The 18,242-nt window shown below is 40.0% G+C and overlaps 1 protein-coding gene across 2 annotated transcripts in view; it reads right to left on the reverse strand.

Annotated features, from left to right (window-relative positions):
* Window positions 1-3,343: 3,343 nt before the first annotated feature.
* The window catches only part of TRMT2B (tRNA methyltransferase 2 homolog B), a 54,811-nt gene continuing 39,912 nt past the window's right edge, over window positions 3,344-18,242 (reverse strand). The window contains exons 10-15 of one of the 2 annotated variants that reach the window (XM_080794735.1): window positions 17,160-17,254; window positions 16,438-16,652; window positions 15,971-16,072; window positions 15,049-15,168; window positions 14,505-14,604; window positions 3,344-4,229 (exon numbers count right to left, since the gene is read on the reverse strand). In XM_080794735.1, coding sequence (XP_080650861.1) covers window positions 4,103-4,229; window positions 14,505-14,604; window positions 15,049-15,168; window positions 15,971-16,072; window positions 16,438-16,652; window positions 17,160-17,254 — 759 coding nt within the window. In that variant the 3' untranslated portion in view covers window positions 3,344-4,102. Of the gene's footprint in view, window positions 4,230-14,504; window positions 14,605-15,038; window positions 15,169-15,970; window positions 16,073-16,437; window positions 16,653-17,159; window positions 17,255-18,242 lie in introns of both variants that reach the window. The other variant, XM_080794736.1, reaches the window with a different exon arrangement.

Consider the following 18,242-nt stretch of genomic DNA (forward strand, 5'->3'; position numbering starts at 1 on the left):
TGAGCTAATATTACAAAGAAAATGTCTGAACTGAGTGTATAATACTGAATTTAAATAAGAAAAACACTGAGTCAAGTGACATGAAAATAAGTCAGTAAAACTAGCTACTACTGGAACTATTACATCAACTTCTTGCTCTGAAAATTGGTGTTCAAGGAGAAAGAATTAGGTTTTTACTTCCCCATTTTGATTCATATTCCACAGATGAGGAAAATCTCATCAAAACACAAGAAATACAAAACACAAAACAGCTAAGAAATATAGACTGGATGACAGAATCAGGAAATCAACATTTTCCAACCCCAATTAAATCACCAAGCCAGGGAATACATTTTAAAAATCAGAAAACCAAATTACTAAATAAGGAAACAATAACCAACAGATGATGCTAAAATCTTTAGTTACTGGGGGACAGGACAATCACACTGTACCAAAGTAACACCTCACAGATTTCTTGTTAATTACAAAGAGAAAATCACATGGAGAGTTCTGAGGGCCACCACCTAAATCATCACCCTAAGAGTGGACAACTGACACTACGTGCCTCCTGATAAGATGTGAAGCACACAACATTGCTTATGAAGCATTCTTATCAAAATATGGTTTAATTGAATCAAATCAAGCTTCTGATCCCAAGTACTTCACATTTACGGGAAATTCAGGGGCTGGAAGGAAGAGCTAAAGACCACTATAAGGAAACAAAACATCCTATCCCGGGAGGGATACAGGATCAGTCCTTAAAGCAGGATAGTCACAGGCAAACCAGGATGGCTGGTGACACTACAGTCAGATTCCTAATGTGGGGCAGAGCCAGTCTCTAAATGTCAGTACCATTTAAAAAAAAGGGGGGGGGAGAGACTGTTCTAAATTAAAAGAAACACCACACCCAAATGTAACCTATAAACTGGCTATAAAAGACATTTAGGAGGGTGCCTGGGTGGCTCAGTGGTTGAGCCAAAGGCAGCTTTGGCTCAGGTCATGATCCCAGGGTCCTGGGATTGAGCCCTACATCAGCCTCCCTGCTCAGCGGGGAGTCTTCTTTCTCCCTCTCCCTCTGGTGTGCATGCACTCTCTCTAATAAATATATAAAATATGTATTTCATATATTAAATAAAATATATAATATTTTATAATTAAATAAGATATAAAATAAATTTATATATATTATATTTATCTAATAAATATATTAAATCATTTAAAAAAAAGACATTCGGGGTGCCTGGATGGCTCAGTCAGTTGGGCACCTCCCTTCAGCTCAGGTCACGATCCCAGGGTCCTAGGATGGAGCCCTGCCTCGTTGTCAGGCTCCCTGCTCAGCGGAGAGCCTGCTTCTCCCCTCTCCCTCTGCTGCTCCCTCTGCTTGTGTTCTCTCTCTCTCTCTCTCTCTCTGTCAAATAAGTAAATAAATACATACATATATACATAAATACATAAATAAACTAAAAAAAAGACATTTAGGGGACAGCTGGGGAAATGTGAATAAAGAGCAGTGCTACTCAGCCAGCCTAGAAATGTAAATGAACAATGTCACTAAGAACATTGTTTTTTTTCAGCTGAATTTTTTGGTGACAAAACTTTCTCAGTGAAGTAGGCAGTGCACTGACTTACTACGGTCCAAGCTCCTTAACTCCCTGTGTACCATCAGGCAGTTTGCAAACCATACTTCAGGAAGCACTGGTTAGATATTAGACAATATCTGCAAAGATTGGTGAGGCAAAGATGGGTGAGGTACAGTTAATTTCTTTCAGCTGTGATTACGGTATGCTGTATCATAGAGTTACACAGAAAAAGGTCCTGCTTAGAAGATGTATGCTGAGGGATTAAAGGTGAAATGTCATGTCTACAACTTACTTTCAAATAGTTTACCAAAGAGCAGATACACAGACAAAGCAAATATGGCAAAATGCTAACATTTGTTGAATCTTGGTGAATATACTGGTGTTTGTTGCACTAGTCTTCCAACTTCCTTGTCTATTTCAAAGTTTTCAGGATAAAGATGACAGAAACATGATTCTAAAATCATTTTACAAGATAATGACACCAACAAAATTAGCAGGAAGCTGATTATTTACAGCTAATTCTATATTCCTTGGGGAATACCTAAGTTAAAAACATAAAGATAAGTAAAATTAGCCAGAAAAGGTAATGAAAAGTGCATTCCAAGCTGAGGAACAGAGTATGAAAAGGACCAGAATAGAAGAAATTTATCTTTTCCAGGGAAAGGAATTTAATGCATATAGAAAAACGAGGCTGTCCACAGATTATGAAGGGGTGTTGAGGGTGCATCAAGAATTTCGGACTTTTGGTGGCACCTGAGTGGTTCAGTCGGTTGGGTGTCTGCCTTTAGCTCAAGGTCATGGTCTCAGGGTGCTGGGATCAAGCCCCCCCACCAGGGTCAGGCTCCCTGCTCAGCAAGGAGTCTGCTTCTCCCTGCCCCTCTGGCCCTACCCCTCGATCATGCTCTCTCTCACTCTCACTCTTTCTCTCAAATAAATAAATAAAATCTTAAAAAAATTTTTGAAAAAAAAAAGAATTTTGGATTTTTTAAATGCAGTAAGAAGTCAATAACATTTTAAGCACTGGAGAAACACAATGACATTGGCATTTTAGAAAACGCACTACGGCTGCAGAGAATGGAATGGATGGGGACAAGAGTGGATAGAGCAGCAGCAGTTAAGAAGATGGCCTTCTGAGGGGTGCCTGGGTGGCTTGGTGGGTTAAATGTCTGTCTTCAGCTCAGGTCATGATTCCAGAGTCCTGGGATTGAGCCCCGAGTGAGGCTCCCTGCTCAGCAGGGTGTCTGCTTCTCCCTCTTCCTCTGCCCTCAGCTTGTGCTCTCTCTGTCTCTCTCTCTCTCTCAAATAAATAAAAAAATAAATAAAACCTTAAAAAAAAGAAGAAAGCCTTTTGAGCAATAATGTGGTAAGAAATTATGGTAACCTACAGGGATGGAGACTTGGTGATATGTTGGATGGGGGAAGGAGATAGAGAAGAAGGACTCAGATATAATTCCCAAGTTTTTGACTTGAGTGACTGAGTAGATTGGTATATTCATCAAGACTGGGAATATAGGAGCAAGAACAAGTTTGGGGGACAGATGTGAAGCATGCAACGTCAGACGTTGAGTTTGGAGTATCTAGAAGATATCCAGGTGGAACCCCGTTTGTAGGCAGTTGGGTATGAGACTGAGAGAGCTAACTCTGGTTTCTGGCTTAGGTAACTAATAGACAGTTTTGCCATTTACAGATATGGCAAACAAAAGAGGAGAAGATAAAAGTCGTTTTCCCATTACATGAAATGAAAAATTATGAAATGAAAATAAAACTTATCTGACTGCCATAAGTCAATACTATTTTTAATCACTTTATTTCCTTCTAGCATTTTTTTAAATGGGTATGTATATAGTAGCCTTAATAGCCACTTTTTTTTTTTGAGAAGGAGGCTTCTCCAGAAGTATTTAGGATTGAGAAAAATACAGTTGACCCAATATCATTTTGTAAATTAGATTTTTGTACATTTCCTTAGGCTGTTAAAAGATTCAAAACATAATCTAAATTGTTGGGGAAGTAACCAAGGACAACTCCAGAGCTGAAGAAATCATGGGCCAGAGAATGTCAGTTTCCATATCCAGTTTATTATAGTATATACTGGATCATTAGGGGATTCTGGAGCTTTCTGCGTCCACACTACATAGCACAATTATAGGTATTCAGTCTCTTCTTTGAAGATCTTCTTTCCCAGTGTCTCTACTATAACCAATTCTCCTTCCATAGGTGAGAGCTGATTGGTGCTATTGTTCCTACCATTTTTAAAGGGTATTCTAGAAAACCCAAAGGAATGAAGCTCTGAGATCATGCAGTCACCCCACAATCACATTATAGCTTACTCTACTTTTTTTTTTTAAAGCTAGATTTTGGGGCACCTGGGTGGCTCAGTGGTTAGGCCTCTGCCTTCACCTCAGGTCATGGTCTCTGGGTCCTGAGATCAATCCAAAGGCTGGTTTCTCCAATAATGCTCTGAGGATCTACAATGTAGCAAGATGCCAAACCTGGAAGGAACTGAAACTTCAGCCTTAACAGCCTGCAGTCCCACAGGAGGCTGCTTATCGAGTGAAGAGGAGCACCAGTTCACAGTGTAGGGTATGGGGGAACAGATCCACAGGCACAGCTTTTCTCAGGACAAAAGGCTCACCAAGGAGCTTCTTAGCCGAGTCTGGAGGACAGCACAGCCTAGAGAAACAGAGCATAATATCAGTTCTTTGATACCAAGGAGAACCTATAGGAACACAACTTCTTAAAAATTAAGCCCTTCTGGGGCACCTGGGTGGCTCAGTCGGTTAGGTGTCTATCTTCGGCTCAGGTCATAATCCCAGAGTCCTGGGATTGAGCTCCACATCAGGCTGCCTGCTTCTCTCCCTGCCTGTGTGTTCTCTCCCCGCCACCCCCCATCAAATAAATGAATAAAATTGTTAAAAAAAAACTTAAGCCCTTCCCTGTATTCTGACAGCCCCCAATGTTTCTCTCAATAACAGCATTTATCATATTTAGTGTAACTAACCTGGGGTTTTTTTTTAAACCATCTTCTTCAGTGGAATATAACCTTTTCAAGGGTGGAAACAAGGCAATAACTGCTTATTATTCATCTCTGTGTTCCCAGTTTGTGATACAGAGTTCAGTAGTGAATGGAGCAAGCTGTCTAAGTCATATATGCTTTTGTATAATTTGTATATGAAAGGTAATTAATTAACAAATATTACTAGATTAAATTATTCTATTGAAATGTTTCAAAGCAGATTACTCTTTTCACTTATCTCAAAGGCAGTCAAGCAAAAATAAGCACAAAAATTCACCTATAAACTCACCAAGAACCACTGCTGACTTCTCAGGATGTATCTTTCTAAATATGTATATTTAAATTGGTTTCTTAAAATGGAGTCACACTGTACATATTGTACATACTGCTTTACAACTAGTTTCTTCAGTTCATCATAGATCATATCCATCTCTCCACTATACATCAGGTTACCTCACATTTATTGGCTATTTGGTATTCCATTAAATGTGTTAATCATCGTTTATCTGCCTAATCCCTTGCTACTGGAAATTTAAGCTGTTTCTAACACTTTGCTCTTTCAAAAAGTCCCTCCATGAGTATCCTTAATAGTTACATCTTTGCATACATTTTTAGTTGTTTAGTAGAACTGCTGAGTTGAAGGGCCTATATGCTTGTAAGGCCCTAACATATATACCACTAAACTGTTCTAAAAAAGGTTGTACCAATTTATTCTCAAACCAACAAAACAGAAGAGTTCTTGTTTCCCTGGCTGACTCTCAACAGTTTTAATAGCACTGTCCCACTGAAATCAGAACAAGGCAAGATATTCACTATTCCTTCTATAATGGAACATGTTCTTTAAAAATTTTTAAAGGTTTTCCTTATTTATTTGAGAGAGAGCCTGATGTGGAGCTTGATCCCAGGACCCTGAGATGATGACCTGAGCCAAAGGCCAACCCTTAACCATCTGAGCCACCCAGGTGCCCCTAAAATGGAACATTTTCTTATCCAATGTAATAAGAAAGAAAAAATGTATTGGAAGGAGAGAGACAGAACTGGTCGTGAGATGGTGGTCACAAGGCCAGCTACCAAGAAAGACAATCAACTAGAAAACAAATAAAATGAATAAAAGAATGAGGAAGCTGGACATAAGGTTGGCAATAACCACTTAGAAAAAGTAATGAAAAAGATCCCATTCATAATAGCAATAAAAACTTTACAATATCTTATATTAACCTTAAGAAGAAAAGACCTATATTGGAAAAAATTGGAAAAAGCTTTATCCATCTAAATAGGGATATATAGATACAGATATAGATACAGATATAGCTTTAGAGAATTATGTAAGACTAGAGTAATTCAGGGTGCCTGGGTGGCTCAGTGGGTTAAAGCCTCTGCCTTCAGCTCCGATCATGATCCCAGAGTCTTGGGATCGAGCCCCGCATCAGGCTCTCTGCTCAGCAGGGAGCCTGCTTCCTCCCCTCTCTCTGCCTGCTTCTCTGCTTACTTGTGATCTCTGTGTGTCAAATAAATAAATAAAATCTTAAAAAAAAAGACTAGAGTAATTGAAGAGACATACCACATACTTGGACAGAAAAAATACTGCAAAGATTTCAATTCTCCCTAAATTAATAAGTTCAATGTACTTCCAATCACAATCCCAAAAGGATATTTTTGATAAGTTGATTCTAGAGCTTTCTTAGAAAACAGCTGAAAATGTTTAAAGTAAATATCCTTTAACTTAGCAACTCCACAACAGGAATTTATCAACTATATATACTATCACATACACTTACTCATCACTTATACCTACATACTGCACATTATGTACACAAGGATATTCACTGTAACATTGTGGTAACAACAGAACAGAAACAATCAAAATTCATAAGCAAAGGACTAGTTAAATGACATATTTAGGTAAGTTAAAATTACATAGCCTATTTAAAAAATTAAGTAGACCTGTAAGTATTGATGTAGATTCTACATCATTGTACAACAATCTCAAAAATCTAATGTTAGTGAAAAGCATGGTGCAGAGGTTCCTGAGTGGCTCAGTCAGTTAAGCATCTGCCTTCTGCTCAGGTCATGATCCCAGGGTCCTGGGATCGATAATAAGTCAAAATAAATAAAAATGATAATAATAAAAAAGAAAAGCATAGTGCAGAATAGTGTTTTAGTCTGTTTCTATTTGTTAAAAATATATACTATTTTTATGGTATATGGTATATATACCATATGGTATATGGTATATTTTTATGGTATATGGTATATATACATACACATATGTGTACAGACACACATACACACACACAAACTTGTATAGTCACACAATCTCTCTGACAGGCTACACAAGAAACCTAAGAGTAGTGACATCTGAAGGATTAGGGGTCAGGAGTAAGAAAGAGAGTCATTACTCACTGCATATTCTTGTATTGTTTGAACTTTTCTACCATATGCACGTACTGTCTTTTTTTAAACAAATATTTTATTTATTTATTTATTTATTTGACACAGAGAGAAAGAGAGAGAGAGACAGCAAGAGGGGGAACACAAGCAGGGAGAGGGTGAGAGGGAGAAGCAGGCTTCCCACTGAGCAGGGAGCCCAATGCGGGGCTCGATCCCAGAATCCTGGGACCATGACCTGAGCTGAAGGCAGACGCCCAATGACTAAGCCACCCAGGCGCCCCACATACTGTCTTTTCAAAATAAATTTTTCTTACCTTTTTGAGGCCATGTTTATTGTTTTACTCACTGTGTTAGCAGAATGCTAGCTTTACTCTAAATCATTACATTTTTAAATTTATTGTCTTGCATAATAAATATTTTCATTATATTCAAAAATGAAATAATATAAAAAGGTATTCAGTGAAGTCTCCTTCCCAGCTAGGACACCCATCTCCACAGTTCTCTCCCACCATGGATAGCTACTATTATCAGTTTCTTATATAAATTACCAGTTTCTCTATGTCTATACAAATATAGATCCATATTCTCCTAGTCTTTTGTCCTTTTTTACAAAGACAGTTTACAATTATATAAACAATTCTGCACACCTTACTATTTCCACTTAGTAACAGACCTTAGAACCAAAATCACAAGCTACAAAAAAAAAAAAACAGTCTGGACATACTGAGAATTAGTACTCTTGTGGTGCCTGGGTGGATCAGTTGGTTAAGGATCTGCCTTCAGCTCAGGTCATGGTCCTGGGATCAAGCCCCACATCGGGCACTCTGCTCAGTAAGTCTGCTTCTTCCTCTCACTCTCCCTCTGTGCAATCTCTCTCAAATAAATAAAATCTTTAAAAAAAAGGGAATTAATACTTTTATGCTTCAAAGAACATCATCGAGAAAGTGAACAGAGAACCCACAGAATGGGAGACAATTTTGGCAAATCATGTATCCGATAAGGGAGTAGTATTTAGAATATATTAAGAAATCTTAAAACTCGATAATAAAGAGACAATCCAGTTAAAAAATGGGCAAAGAATCTGAATAGACATTTGTCCAAAGGAGATTTACAAATGGATGACAAGCACATGAAAAAATGCTCAACATCATTAGCCACTGGAGAAACGGAAACCAAAACCACAAGGACATACCACTTTTTACCCATTAGAATGAATATAAAAGACAGACACTGACAAGAGTTGGTGAGGATGTGGACAAACTGGAAGCCTAATAGGCTGCTGGTGGAAATGTAAAGTGCGACAGCTCTTTGGAAAAGAGTCTGGCAGTTCCTCAAAAGGTTAACATAGAGTTACCACATGACCTAGCAATTCCACTCCTAGGTATGCACCCAAGAGAAATGAAAGCAAACATCCACAGAAAAAATTGCATACGAATGTTCGTAGCAGCATTATTTGCAAGAGGTAAAAGGCAGAAACAACCCAAATGTCCATCAATTAACACGTGAATATATAAAATGTGATATATTGGGGCGCCTGGGTGGCTCCCTGGGTTGGTTAAACATCTGCCTTCAGCTTGGGTCATGACCTCAGGGTCATGGGATTAAGCCCCGAGTTGGGCTCCCTGCTCACTGGGGAGTCTGCTTCTCCCTGTCCCTGTGCCCACACCCCCTCTGCTAGTGCTCTGCCTCTCGCTTTCTCTCTCTTGAATAAATTAAAAAAAATCTTAAAAAAAAGAAAATGTGATATATCCACAAAAGGAAATATTATTCAGCCATGAAATAATGAAACAACTGATATATCCTAACACATGGATGAACCTCGCAAACATTGTAAGTGAAAGAAGCCAGGTGCAAAGAGCCACATTTTGTATGACTTCATTTGTACGAAGTGTGCAGAACAATCCATAAATCCATAAAGACATAAAGTAGATTAGTGGTTGCCTAAAGCCTGAGGCTTGGGGAAAAATGGGGAGTAACAGGTGAGAGGTGCAGGGTTTCTTTCTGAAGTGATGAAAATGTTCTGGAAATAGTGGTGATGGCCACACAAGTCCAAGAACATACTAAAACCCACAGAATTGTGCACTTTAAATAGATGAATTTTATATGTGAATTATGTCTCAATCTGTTTAAAAATAACACACCTTAGAGATCTTTCTAGATCTGTACACAGAACATCTGCATTCCTTTTTATAGTAGCACAGTATTGCACTGTATGGATAGAGCATTGATTTTAACCAGTTCCCCACTGATGGACTTTTAGGATATTTCATTGCTTGCTGTTTTAATATTGCAATAAATAACTTTGTATCTATGCCATTTTAGGGATGTGTCAGTACATTTGAAAGAACAAGCCTCAGGGAGACAAACTGTAAGAGACTCTTAATCTCACGAAACAAACTGAGGGCTGCTGTGGGGTGGTGGGGTAGGGATAGGGTGGCTGGATTATGGTCATTGGAGAGGGTATGTGCTATGGTGAGTGCTGTGAAATGTGTAAGCCTGATGACTCACAGACCTGTACCCCTGAAGCAAATGATATATTATATGTTAATAAAAAAAAAGAAAAAGCCTCAGGAATGGAATTTCTGGTTTAAGGGGTATATATACACATTTATAATCTATATTGCTAAATTTTCCTCCATAAGGATGCTACCAATTTACATTTTGACTAGTAATTTTTTAGAATTCATGTTTCCTCTTAGTATTGCCAACAGTGTATTATCAAACTTTTGAATTTCTTTCTGCCAATCTGAAATGTAAAAAGTGGTATCTCAGGGTACATTTAATTTGCATCTCCATTATAATGAAAGAGACTGAGCATCCTTTCATAGTTCATAAATTTATGTTCTTTCTTCTGTTCATTTTTCTTGTGTTTTCTTTTTATTTCAAGCTTTTATTTAAATTCCAGTTTGTTAACATATAGTATAATATTAGTTTCAAGAGAATTTAGTAATACATCATTTACATTCAACACTCAGTGTTCATCACAAGTGCCCTCCGTAATCCCCATCACCCATTTAACCCATCTCCCTGTCCACCTCCCCTCCAGCAACCCTCAGTTTGTTCTCTCCACAATTAAGAGTCTCTTTTATGGGGGCGCCTGGGTGGCTCAGTGGGTTAAAGCCGCTGCCTTCGGCTCAGGTCATGATCCCATCGTCCTGGGATCAAGCCCCGCATCGGGCTCTCTGCTCAGCAGGGAGCCTGCTTCCTCCCTTCTCTCTCTGCCTGCCTCTATGCCTACTTGTGATCTGTCTGTCAAATAAATAAATAAAATCTTAAAAAAAAAGAGTCTCTTTTATGGTTTGCCTCTCTTTTTTCCCCCATGTTCATCTGTTTTATTTCTTAAATTCGACATATGAGTGAAATCATATGGTATTTGTCTTTTTCTAACCGACTAATTTTGGTTAGCATAATACACTCTAGCTCCATCCATGTCATTGAAAATGGCAAGATTTCATTCTTTTGGATGGCTGAGTAATATTCCCGTGTGTGTATGTGTGTGTACAAATGTGTATATATACACACACATACACACACATATATACACACCACATCTTCTTTATCCATTCATTGGTCATTGGACATTTGGGCTCTTTCCAAAATCTGGCTATTGTTGATAATGCTGCTATAAACATCAGGGTGCATGTGTCCCTTCAAATCACTACTTTTGTACACTCTGGGTAAAAACCTAGTAGAGCAATTTCTGGATCACAGGATAGCTCTATTTTTAACTTTTTGAGGAACCTCCATACTGTTTTCCAGAATGGCTGCATCAGTTTGCATTCCCACCAACAGTGTAAGAGGGTTCCCTTTTCCCGCATCCTTGCCAACACCTGCTGTTTCCTGTGTGGTTAATTTTAGCCATTCTGACAGGAATGAGGTATTATCTCAGTGCAGTTTTGATTTGCATTTCCCTGATGATGGGTGATGTTGAGCATGTTTTCATGTGTCTGTTGGCCATCTACATGTCTTCTTTGGAAAAATGTCTATTCATGCCTTCTGCCCATTTCTTAACTGGGTTATTTGTTTTTGGGGAGTCTGGTAAGCTCTTTTTTTTTTAAGATTTTATTTATCCATTTGTCAGAGAGACAGAGACAGAAAGCACAAGCAGGAGGAGCAGCAGGCAGAGGGAGAAGCAGGCTCCCCACTGAGCCAGGAGCCCAATGTGGGACTTGATTCTAGGACCCTGGGAGCATGACCTGAGCCAAAGGCAGCCGTCCAACTGACCGAGCCACCCATGCATCCCAGGTAAGTTCTTTATACATTTTGGATACTAACCCTTTATCAGATATGTCATTTTTAAAAATCAACCTCTAGGAGTTTGTTATAAATTAAGGGAAAAAATTCTTTATGATATAAACTACAACTATTTTTCCAGTTTGTATACTGTCTCCCATCTTTGATTTTGGTGCTTTTTATCATGCAAGTTCTTGATTTTTTTTAACAGTTTGAGATTCACATACCATGCAGCTCACTCATTTATACTGTTCAGTGGTTTCTAGTACACTCACAGAGTTGTCCATCTACCAGAACTATCAATTTTGGAATATTTTCATTAACCCAAAAAGGCATCACGCACTCTTTAGCCCTCCCTCCCCATTTCTCTGCAACCCTCCAACTCTCAGCCCTAGGCAACCAAAAATCTACTTTCTCTCTCTTGAGATCTGCCTAGTCTGGACATTTCCTATAAATGGAATCATATAAGATGTGGCCCTTTGTGTCTGGCTTTTGGATACCTGTCTCTTATTAGATAAATGATTTGCAAATGTTTCTTCTCATTCTATGAGTTGTCTTATCACTTTCTTGATAGTATCATTTTGTAGCACAAAAGCTTTTTTGTTTAACTTTGATGATGTCCAATTATACACACACACATCCGATACATGTATTTTTTGTTGTTATTGTTGTTGCTTGGGTTTTTGATGTCATATCTAAGAGAGCTTTGCCTAACCCAAGGTCACAAAGATTATTCCCGTTTCATCTCTTACATTTAGTTCTATGATCCATTTTGAATTCATTTCTGTGTATGGTGTAACAAAGGGAGAAGTTATTTTTTTATGTTGGCACACTTAACTACCTTTCAGTATATGGCTTTTGAATGTTCATAGTTAGAAAGGGCTACTGCACTCCAGGATTATAAAGAAATTCTATGATTTCCTAGGGTACATTTATGGTTCTCCTTTTTACATTTCAATTTCTGACTGCTTTTTCCGGGTATAACAGGTGTGAAATACAGATCCAACTTTTTTTCACCCCCACTACCCAGTTGTCCATCACGATTTATTGAACAGTTCATCTTTTTCCCATTGGTGTGAGGTGCCACCTTTATCATATACTCAAAACATTTTTTTTAAAGATTTTATTTATTTATTTGACAGAGAGAGATCACAAGTAGGCAGAGAGGCAGGCAGAGAGAGAGAGGGGGAGGAACAGGCTCCCTGCCGAGCAGAGAGCCCGATGCGGGACTCGATCCCAGGACCCCGAGGTCACGACCTGAGCCGAAGGCAGAGGCTTAACCCACCGAGACACCCAGGCGCCCACTCAAAAACATTTTTAAATAGTATAACAAAAATTAAAATAAAGGACAACTGGAAGAGGTAAACACGTAAGAATAGACAAGGAAATGAGACTGAAAATACATAGGCCTCATGCTTTTATTTTGGGTAAAAGCTCTTTGACAACTTTCTCAATTTTTTTCCATGGTTACCAATCTGTGTAGGTTTACTTACATCCTTTGCAATTAATATTATCCATTTTCATTTTCCCAGAAAATTGCCCACCTAGGTTTTCAAATGTATTGTAAGCAAGATGTACAAAGTACTTTCTCATTATTTTATTTTTTTTTTAAGATTTTATTTATTCACTTGACAGACAGAGACCACAAGTAGGCAGAGAGGCAGACAGAGAGAGGGGAAGGGGAGCAGGCTCCCTGCTGAGCAGAGAGCCCGATGTGGGGCTCGATCCCAGGACCCCGGGATCATGACCTGAGCCGAAGGCAGAGGCTTTAACCCACTGAGCCACCCAGGCGCCCCCTTTCTCATTATTTTAAAAATTTCCTCATAGCTGTAGTTCTGCTTTTTCTCATTTAAGACTTTCTATTTTTATGTTTTATTCCTTTATATTCTTGATTAGATTTATATATTTTTAAATTTTCTTCTTCTAATCTTCTAAATTCTTCTAATTTATTTTTCATCTTTTAATAACATCTTCTTGCTTATTTGTCAAGTCTACCAGGTTTTTTTTGTTGGGTAGTTCATTCATTCATTTCTGGATTTTATATAACATTAATTTTTTCCTTCAGTTTCCTTTAGGTTTATTACTTTTTTCTAGATCACTGACTTGACAGCTTGGCAAACTTAACTACCTCAACAGCTCAATTCATTTACTTTTAATTCTCACTTATTTCATCCAGGTATATCACCCCTACTTCATATCCACCTATGTTGCTCAAATATTGCAAATTATATTGCTTATGTAAAAGGGAGAGGGAGGGAGGGAGGAAGAGAGAGACAGAGAGAAGGGAAAAAACTTTTCAAAATTCAAAAGAATTGACCAGGGTCAGAACTGGAGTGAAACAAGAGGCATTCAGCTTGGGTGCAAAATTTAAGAGGGTGCCAAAAAATTCAATAATCAAAACAAATAATATATTTTAATGCAACATTTTGGAAAATAAAATTGGAAATAACCTGCAGACTGACTCCCTGCTTTTTAAAATAAAGTTTTATTGGAACCAGGACCAGGATTAGAGTAAGGTGAGTGAGACAGGGTTTAGCAAGCACAGGAGTGGATCTTACTTTTTTTTTTTAAAGATCTTAATGTGTTTTTCATCATGGATTTCTTGGGACTAATTTTGACTTTTCAAAGTGATGCATTATAAATATATCTTAATTATCGAGATTTTGTGCACCCTCTCACTAAATTTTCCACCCAAAGTAAGTGGCTTTACTTGCCTTACTCAGGACCTGGCCCTACAACTAACTGTTGATGTAGTATAATGACTTCCTTCTGTCTCTTTATATTGCTCTGTTTTCTTAATCTGTACAGTAAGTACAGATTATTTTGATAATCAGGAAAAAATAATTTAAAAAAGAAGTCAATCAGGGGGCGCCTGAGTGGCTCAGTCATTAAGCATCTGTCTTAGGCTCAGGTCATGATCCTAGGGTCCTGGGATCAAGCCCCGCGTCGGGGTCCCTACTCAGTGGGAAGCCTGCTTCTCCCTCTCCTACTCCCCCTACTTATATTCCCTATCTTGCTGTCTCTCTCTCTCTCTCTTTCTCTCTCTGTGTCAAATAAATAAATAATATCTTAAAAAAAAAAGTCAGTCAGGGCGCCTGGTGGCTCAGTAGGTTAAGCAGCTGCCTTCGGCTTAGGTCATGATCCCAGGGTCCTGGGATCAAGTCCTGTGTCGGGCTCCGTGCTCAGTGGGGAGTCTGCTTCTCCCTCTCCTCTCTCTCCATCTGTCCCCCCTTCTCGTGCTCTCTCTCCACAAATAAAAACTCTTAAAAAATTTTAAAAATATAGTTAAAAAAGAAGTCAAGACTCACTCAATGATGTTCCTTGTGGCTTCACCATGGGGCTTGCAGGAAACAAAAATCAGTGTGTGGATAGCCCTGCAGTTTCGAATGGCTCGAACCACCTGATAGTCTGAAGGAAGAAACACATTGCTATTACTATAACTATTTTTGTTTTGTTTTGAAGATTTTATTTATTTGAGACAGAGAGAGCGACAGAGTGAGCACAAGTGGGGGTAGGGAGGGGCAGAGGGAGAAGCAGGCTCCCCGCTGAACAGGGAGCCCCACATGGGGCTCCATCCGAGGACCCTGGGATCATAACCCAAGCCAAAGGTAGACGCTTAACAAATGGAATCACCCAGGTGCCCCACTATTAATGTAATTAAACTATCATGGTCTGGGTTATCAGAAACTACCACCTGCCTAGCACCTAGGATTGGTTAGGAATAGAGAAGTAGGTTCAGAGCCAGCTCACTTGGAGCCCCTTTAGCACTGTATGGGAGTAAGGGACTAAAGATGGTGGACACCATGAGAACACCCAACTAGCTGTGTTAACAGGAAAGCTACCCATTCTTACGCAGTCCTGCCCGGGCTGGGTTCACCACAGCAACAATGACCTGCCCATCTTCCTTTGATTTTAGTAGCTGTGGTAAAATCTTCTCTGCTCGACCAGTGTGGAATTCACAGTTGGTGATGCCTGTAGAAGAGAGGTCCACATGACAGAATTCAAAACTCAAGCCCAACAGTGAGGGAAGGGGTGGGTTGGAGGGGTGTTTCAGCTTTACAGAAATGTATAGGAGCCAGGGCTCTGCCATCTTCCCTTTGGGTCTGGCACACCTCTGAATAACAAGGAAAAAAAAAACGCTTTGGACCTGCCTCACTGTTGCTAACACACTTTCTTTTCCAATATCTCAGTAGGCCTTTCAGCTTGAGATACTAGAACATGTTATTTTAAAGCTTAGCGACATGTAGCACATAAGTACCTATACCAAGAAGAAAACCTTGACTTTTACTCAAGTGCTCTTTCTGCTACATTAGAGATTTTCAGAGCCTCAAGGGTTGTCTGGAGGTAGGGTAGAGGGAACAAGGAGACCTGCTTTCTACATCAGAGTTTGGCATATGATTTTGTTCAAAGGAAAGGTTCTGTTGCTAATAGTTGTTTGAAATCTACTGTATTATGTTATAATGCCTCATGAGTCTAATGTCATGAAGGCTCTTCTATGTTACCCAAAGTTTTGCCAAGGTCTCCTCCTATCATGTAGACCTGTTCATTGCCTCCGGCTCTTCTTCTGGATAGAAGAAAAAAAGGGGGGGCGTGGAGATTAGCTATTGGGACCTCTTTTAGAAAACCATCAGGACCCAACTCCAATCACTCCAGGACACCCTCCCTCCCTCTGCACAGGTCATGGATACACTCAATGCCCTTGCCCACACAATCCTTTACACAGCACAGAAACAACTGCAGCTCTTCATTTGTCTCCAGAATGTGAGCAATGTACCATTGAAGGCTGCAGTCCACCTGGCATCCTCTACTGCCTGCTCCACCAACTCAATCCCAAGGACCTGGGAGGCATACTGAGCCAGAGACAGACCAATCACACCTGAGGAAGTAAGAGGATAAGAGGAGGGTATTTTAGGATTTTATTTTGTTTCTTTTATTTATTTGTGAGATAGAGATAGAGAGAGAGCACACAAGCAGGGGGAGCAGCAGAGAGAGGGAGAGGGAGAAGCAGGCTTCCCACCAAGCAAGGAGCCCAATGCAGGACTTGATTCCAGGACCATGAGATCACCATCTGAGCCAAAGGCAGATGCTTCACTGACTGAGCCCCCCAGATGTCCCTATTTGAGGATTTTAAACCAATGATGGTGTGTCTGCACCACCACCATCGCCTCCCCACCTGGGCCCTGGCTGCTGGGTAGATGGAAGCTGAGCAGCATGTAGATTCTGCCCTGAGCCGTCACTTGCCGGTTCCACAGCAGATATCAAGGAGGATGGTGTTAGAGTTCACTCTGCTCAGCTCCCCCACTGTCCGATACAGCATCTCCGCACCAGCAGTGTTAATCTGGAAAAAGGCATCTGGAGAGATGCGGATCTTCAAGCCCAGGAGATCTTCAAAGAGGTGGGGTTCCCCAAACAGGAGCTGATAGGGGGACTGCTGATGGCTGCAACGTGTCACAGTGCTGGAAAAGAATCCTTTTTAAAGATTTTACTTATTCATTTGAGCACAAACAGGGGGCAAAGGGAGAAGGAGAAGCAGATGTCCCGCCGAGCGGGGAGCCCGATGCGGGGCTCGATCCCAGTACCCGGGGACTACGACCTGAGCCGAAGACATCCGCTTAACTAACCGAGCCACCCAGGCTCCCCTGGAAAATAATTTTTAAAAAAGCATTTTGGAATAGCAGGCCGTTCCCTCTCTAGTGGTTTGGGGGGTGGGCAGCATCTCAGCCCAAAGACACAGCCTCCATGGCATAGCCCTGAGAGGTCTGGAGGAATTCCCTCTCAGAGGATAGAAGTATATGCAGATGCCCTCTCATCTAAATCCAGCCTGGCTTCCGGGACCTGGCTGGTGTATAAGGGCTGGGATCAGTTAGTCCAGTTCCTCCACGGTCAGAAGCCCTCTCCTCAGTAAGCCACAACTCAGAATATGACAAGCCATCCTGCTTGCTGTCTGGCTACCCCAGGTTTACCTTTCCTGGAAGTAAAGTGATGTCAAGTCACAGACAGCTCCTGGCCCAGTGGTGAAAAACTTCTTTACAGCCTCCTTCTGAACCCTGAGCTCCTCCTGCTCAGATCACAAAATCAGAGGAGTCAAGCAAAGACTCATCTCAGACAAATTTTCTCTCCAAGCTCTACAGTAATCAGCTCTGCAGTAGTCAGACAAGAAGGCACATTTCTAAAGTCCTATTATAAATAACACTTAACATAAAGCAAGGTTCTGTATGACAAAAAAAAAAAATATGCTATTTTCCCATCTCAGCAGAGGCACTGCTTTGCTTATCAGCTTTTGACAAATCCTATACAGTAGAGATGTGCTTTCTCTAGTTTGAGCCTCCTTAATAGTTTTCTGAAGAAAGTGTGAGAGTCATCCCTATTGTAAACAAGGAGCTAAACTAAGCTTTTGCCTCATTATAAAGAAGCAATAACTTTTCAATTTCCTTTATACCTCTCTACTTCAAATATCTCAACCACCCACCCAAACACCACCTCAAAGAAAAGAAAGAGGGCATGGAAGGGAATGATTATGGTAACTAAATTCTTTCTTTGGATTCCGAACATTTTGAAATTTTTACATCACTGAAGAGAGGCTAAACATTAGCTCGACACAGGATATACCACAATAAACTATGTTGGAGCTCTAGAGTTAAAAGGCCATGAATTGTATTTTGGGGATAAATACCCAGTAGTGTGATTACTGGATCATAGGGTAGTTCTATTTTTAACTTTCTGAGGAACCTCCACACTGTCCATACTGTTTTCCACACTGGCCATACCAGTTTGTATTCTTACCAACATTGCAGTACCATTTTCTCCACATCCTTGTTGACACTTGTTGTTTCTTGTATTATTAGTTTTAGCCATTCTGACAGGTATGAGGTGATATCTCATTGTGGTCTTCACTTGCATTGATGAGTGATATTGAGCATTTTTTCATGTGTCTGCTAGCCATCTGTATGTCTTCTTTAGAGATATATCCATTCATGTCTTCTGCCCATTTTTTAATTCAAGAAGGCTAATTCGGGGCGCCTGGGTGGCTCAGTGGGTTAAAGCCT

Source organism: Martes martes (assembly GCF_963455335.1).
Source record: "Martes martes genome assembly, chromosome: X".
NCBI classification, from domain to species: Eukaryota; Metazoa; Chordata; class Mammalia; order Carnivora; family Mustelidae; genus Martes; species Martes martes.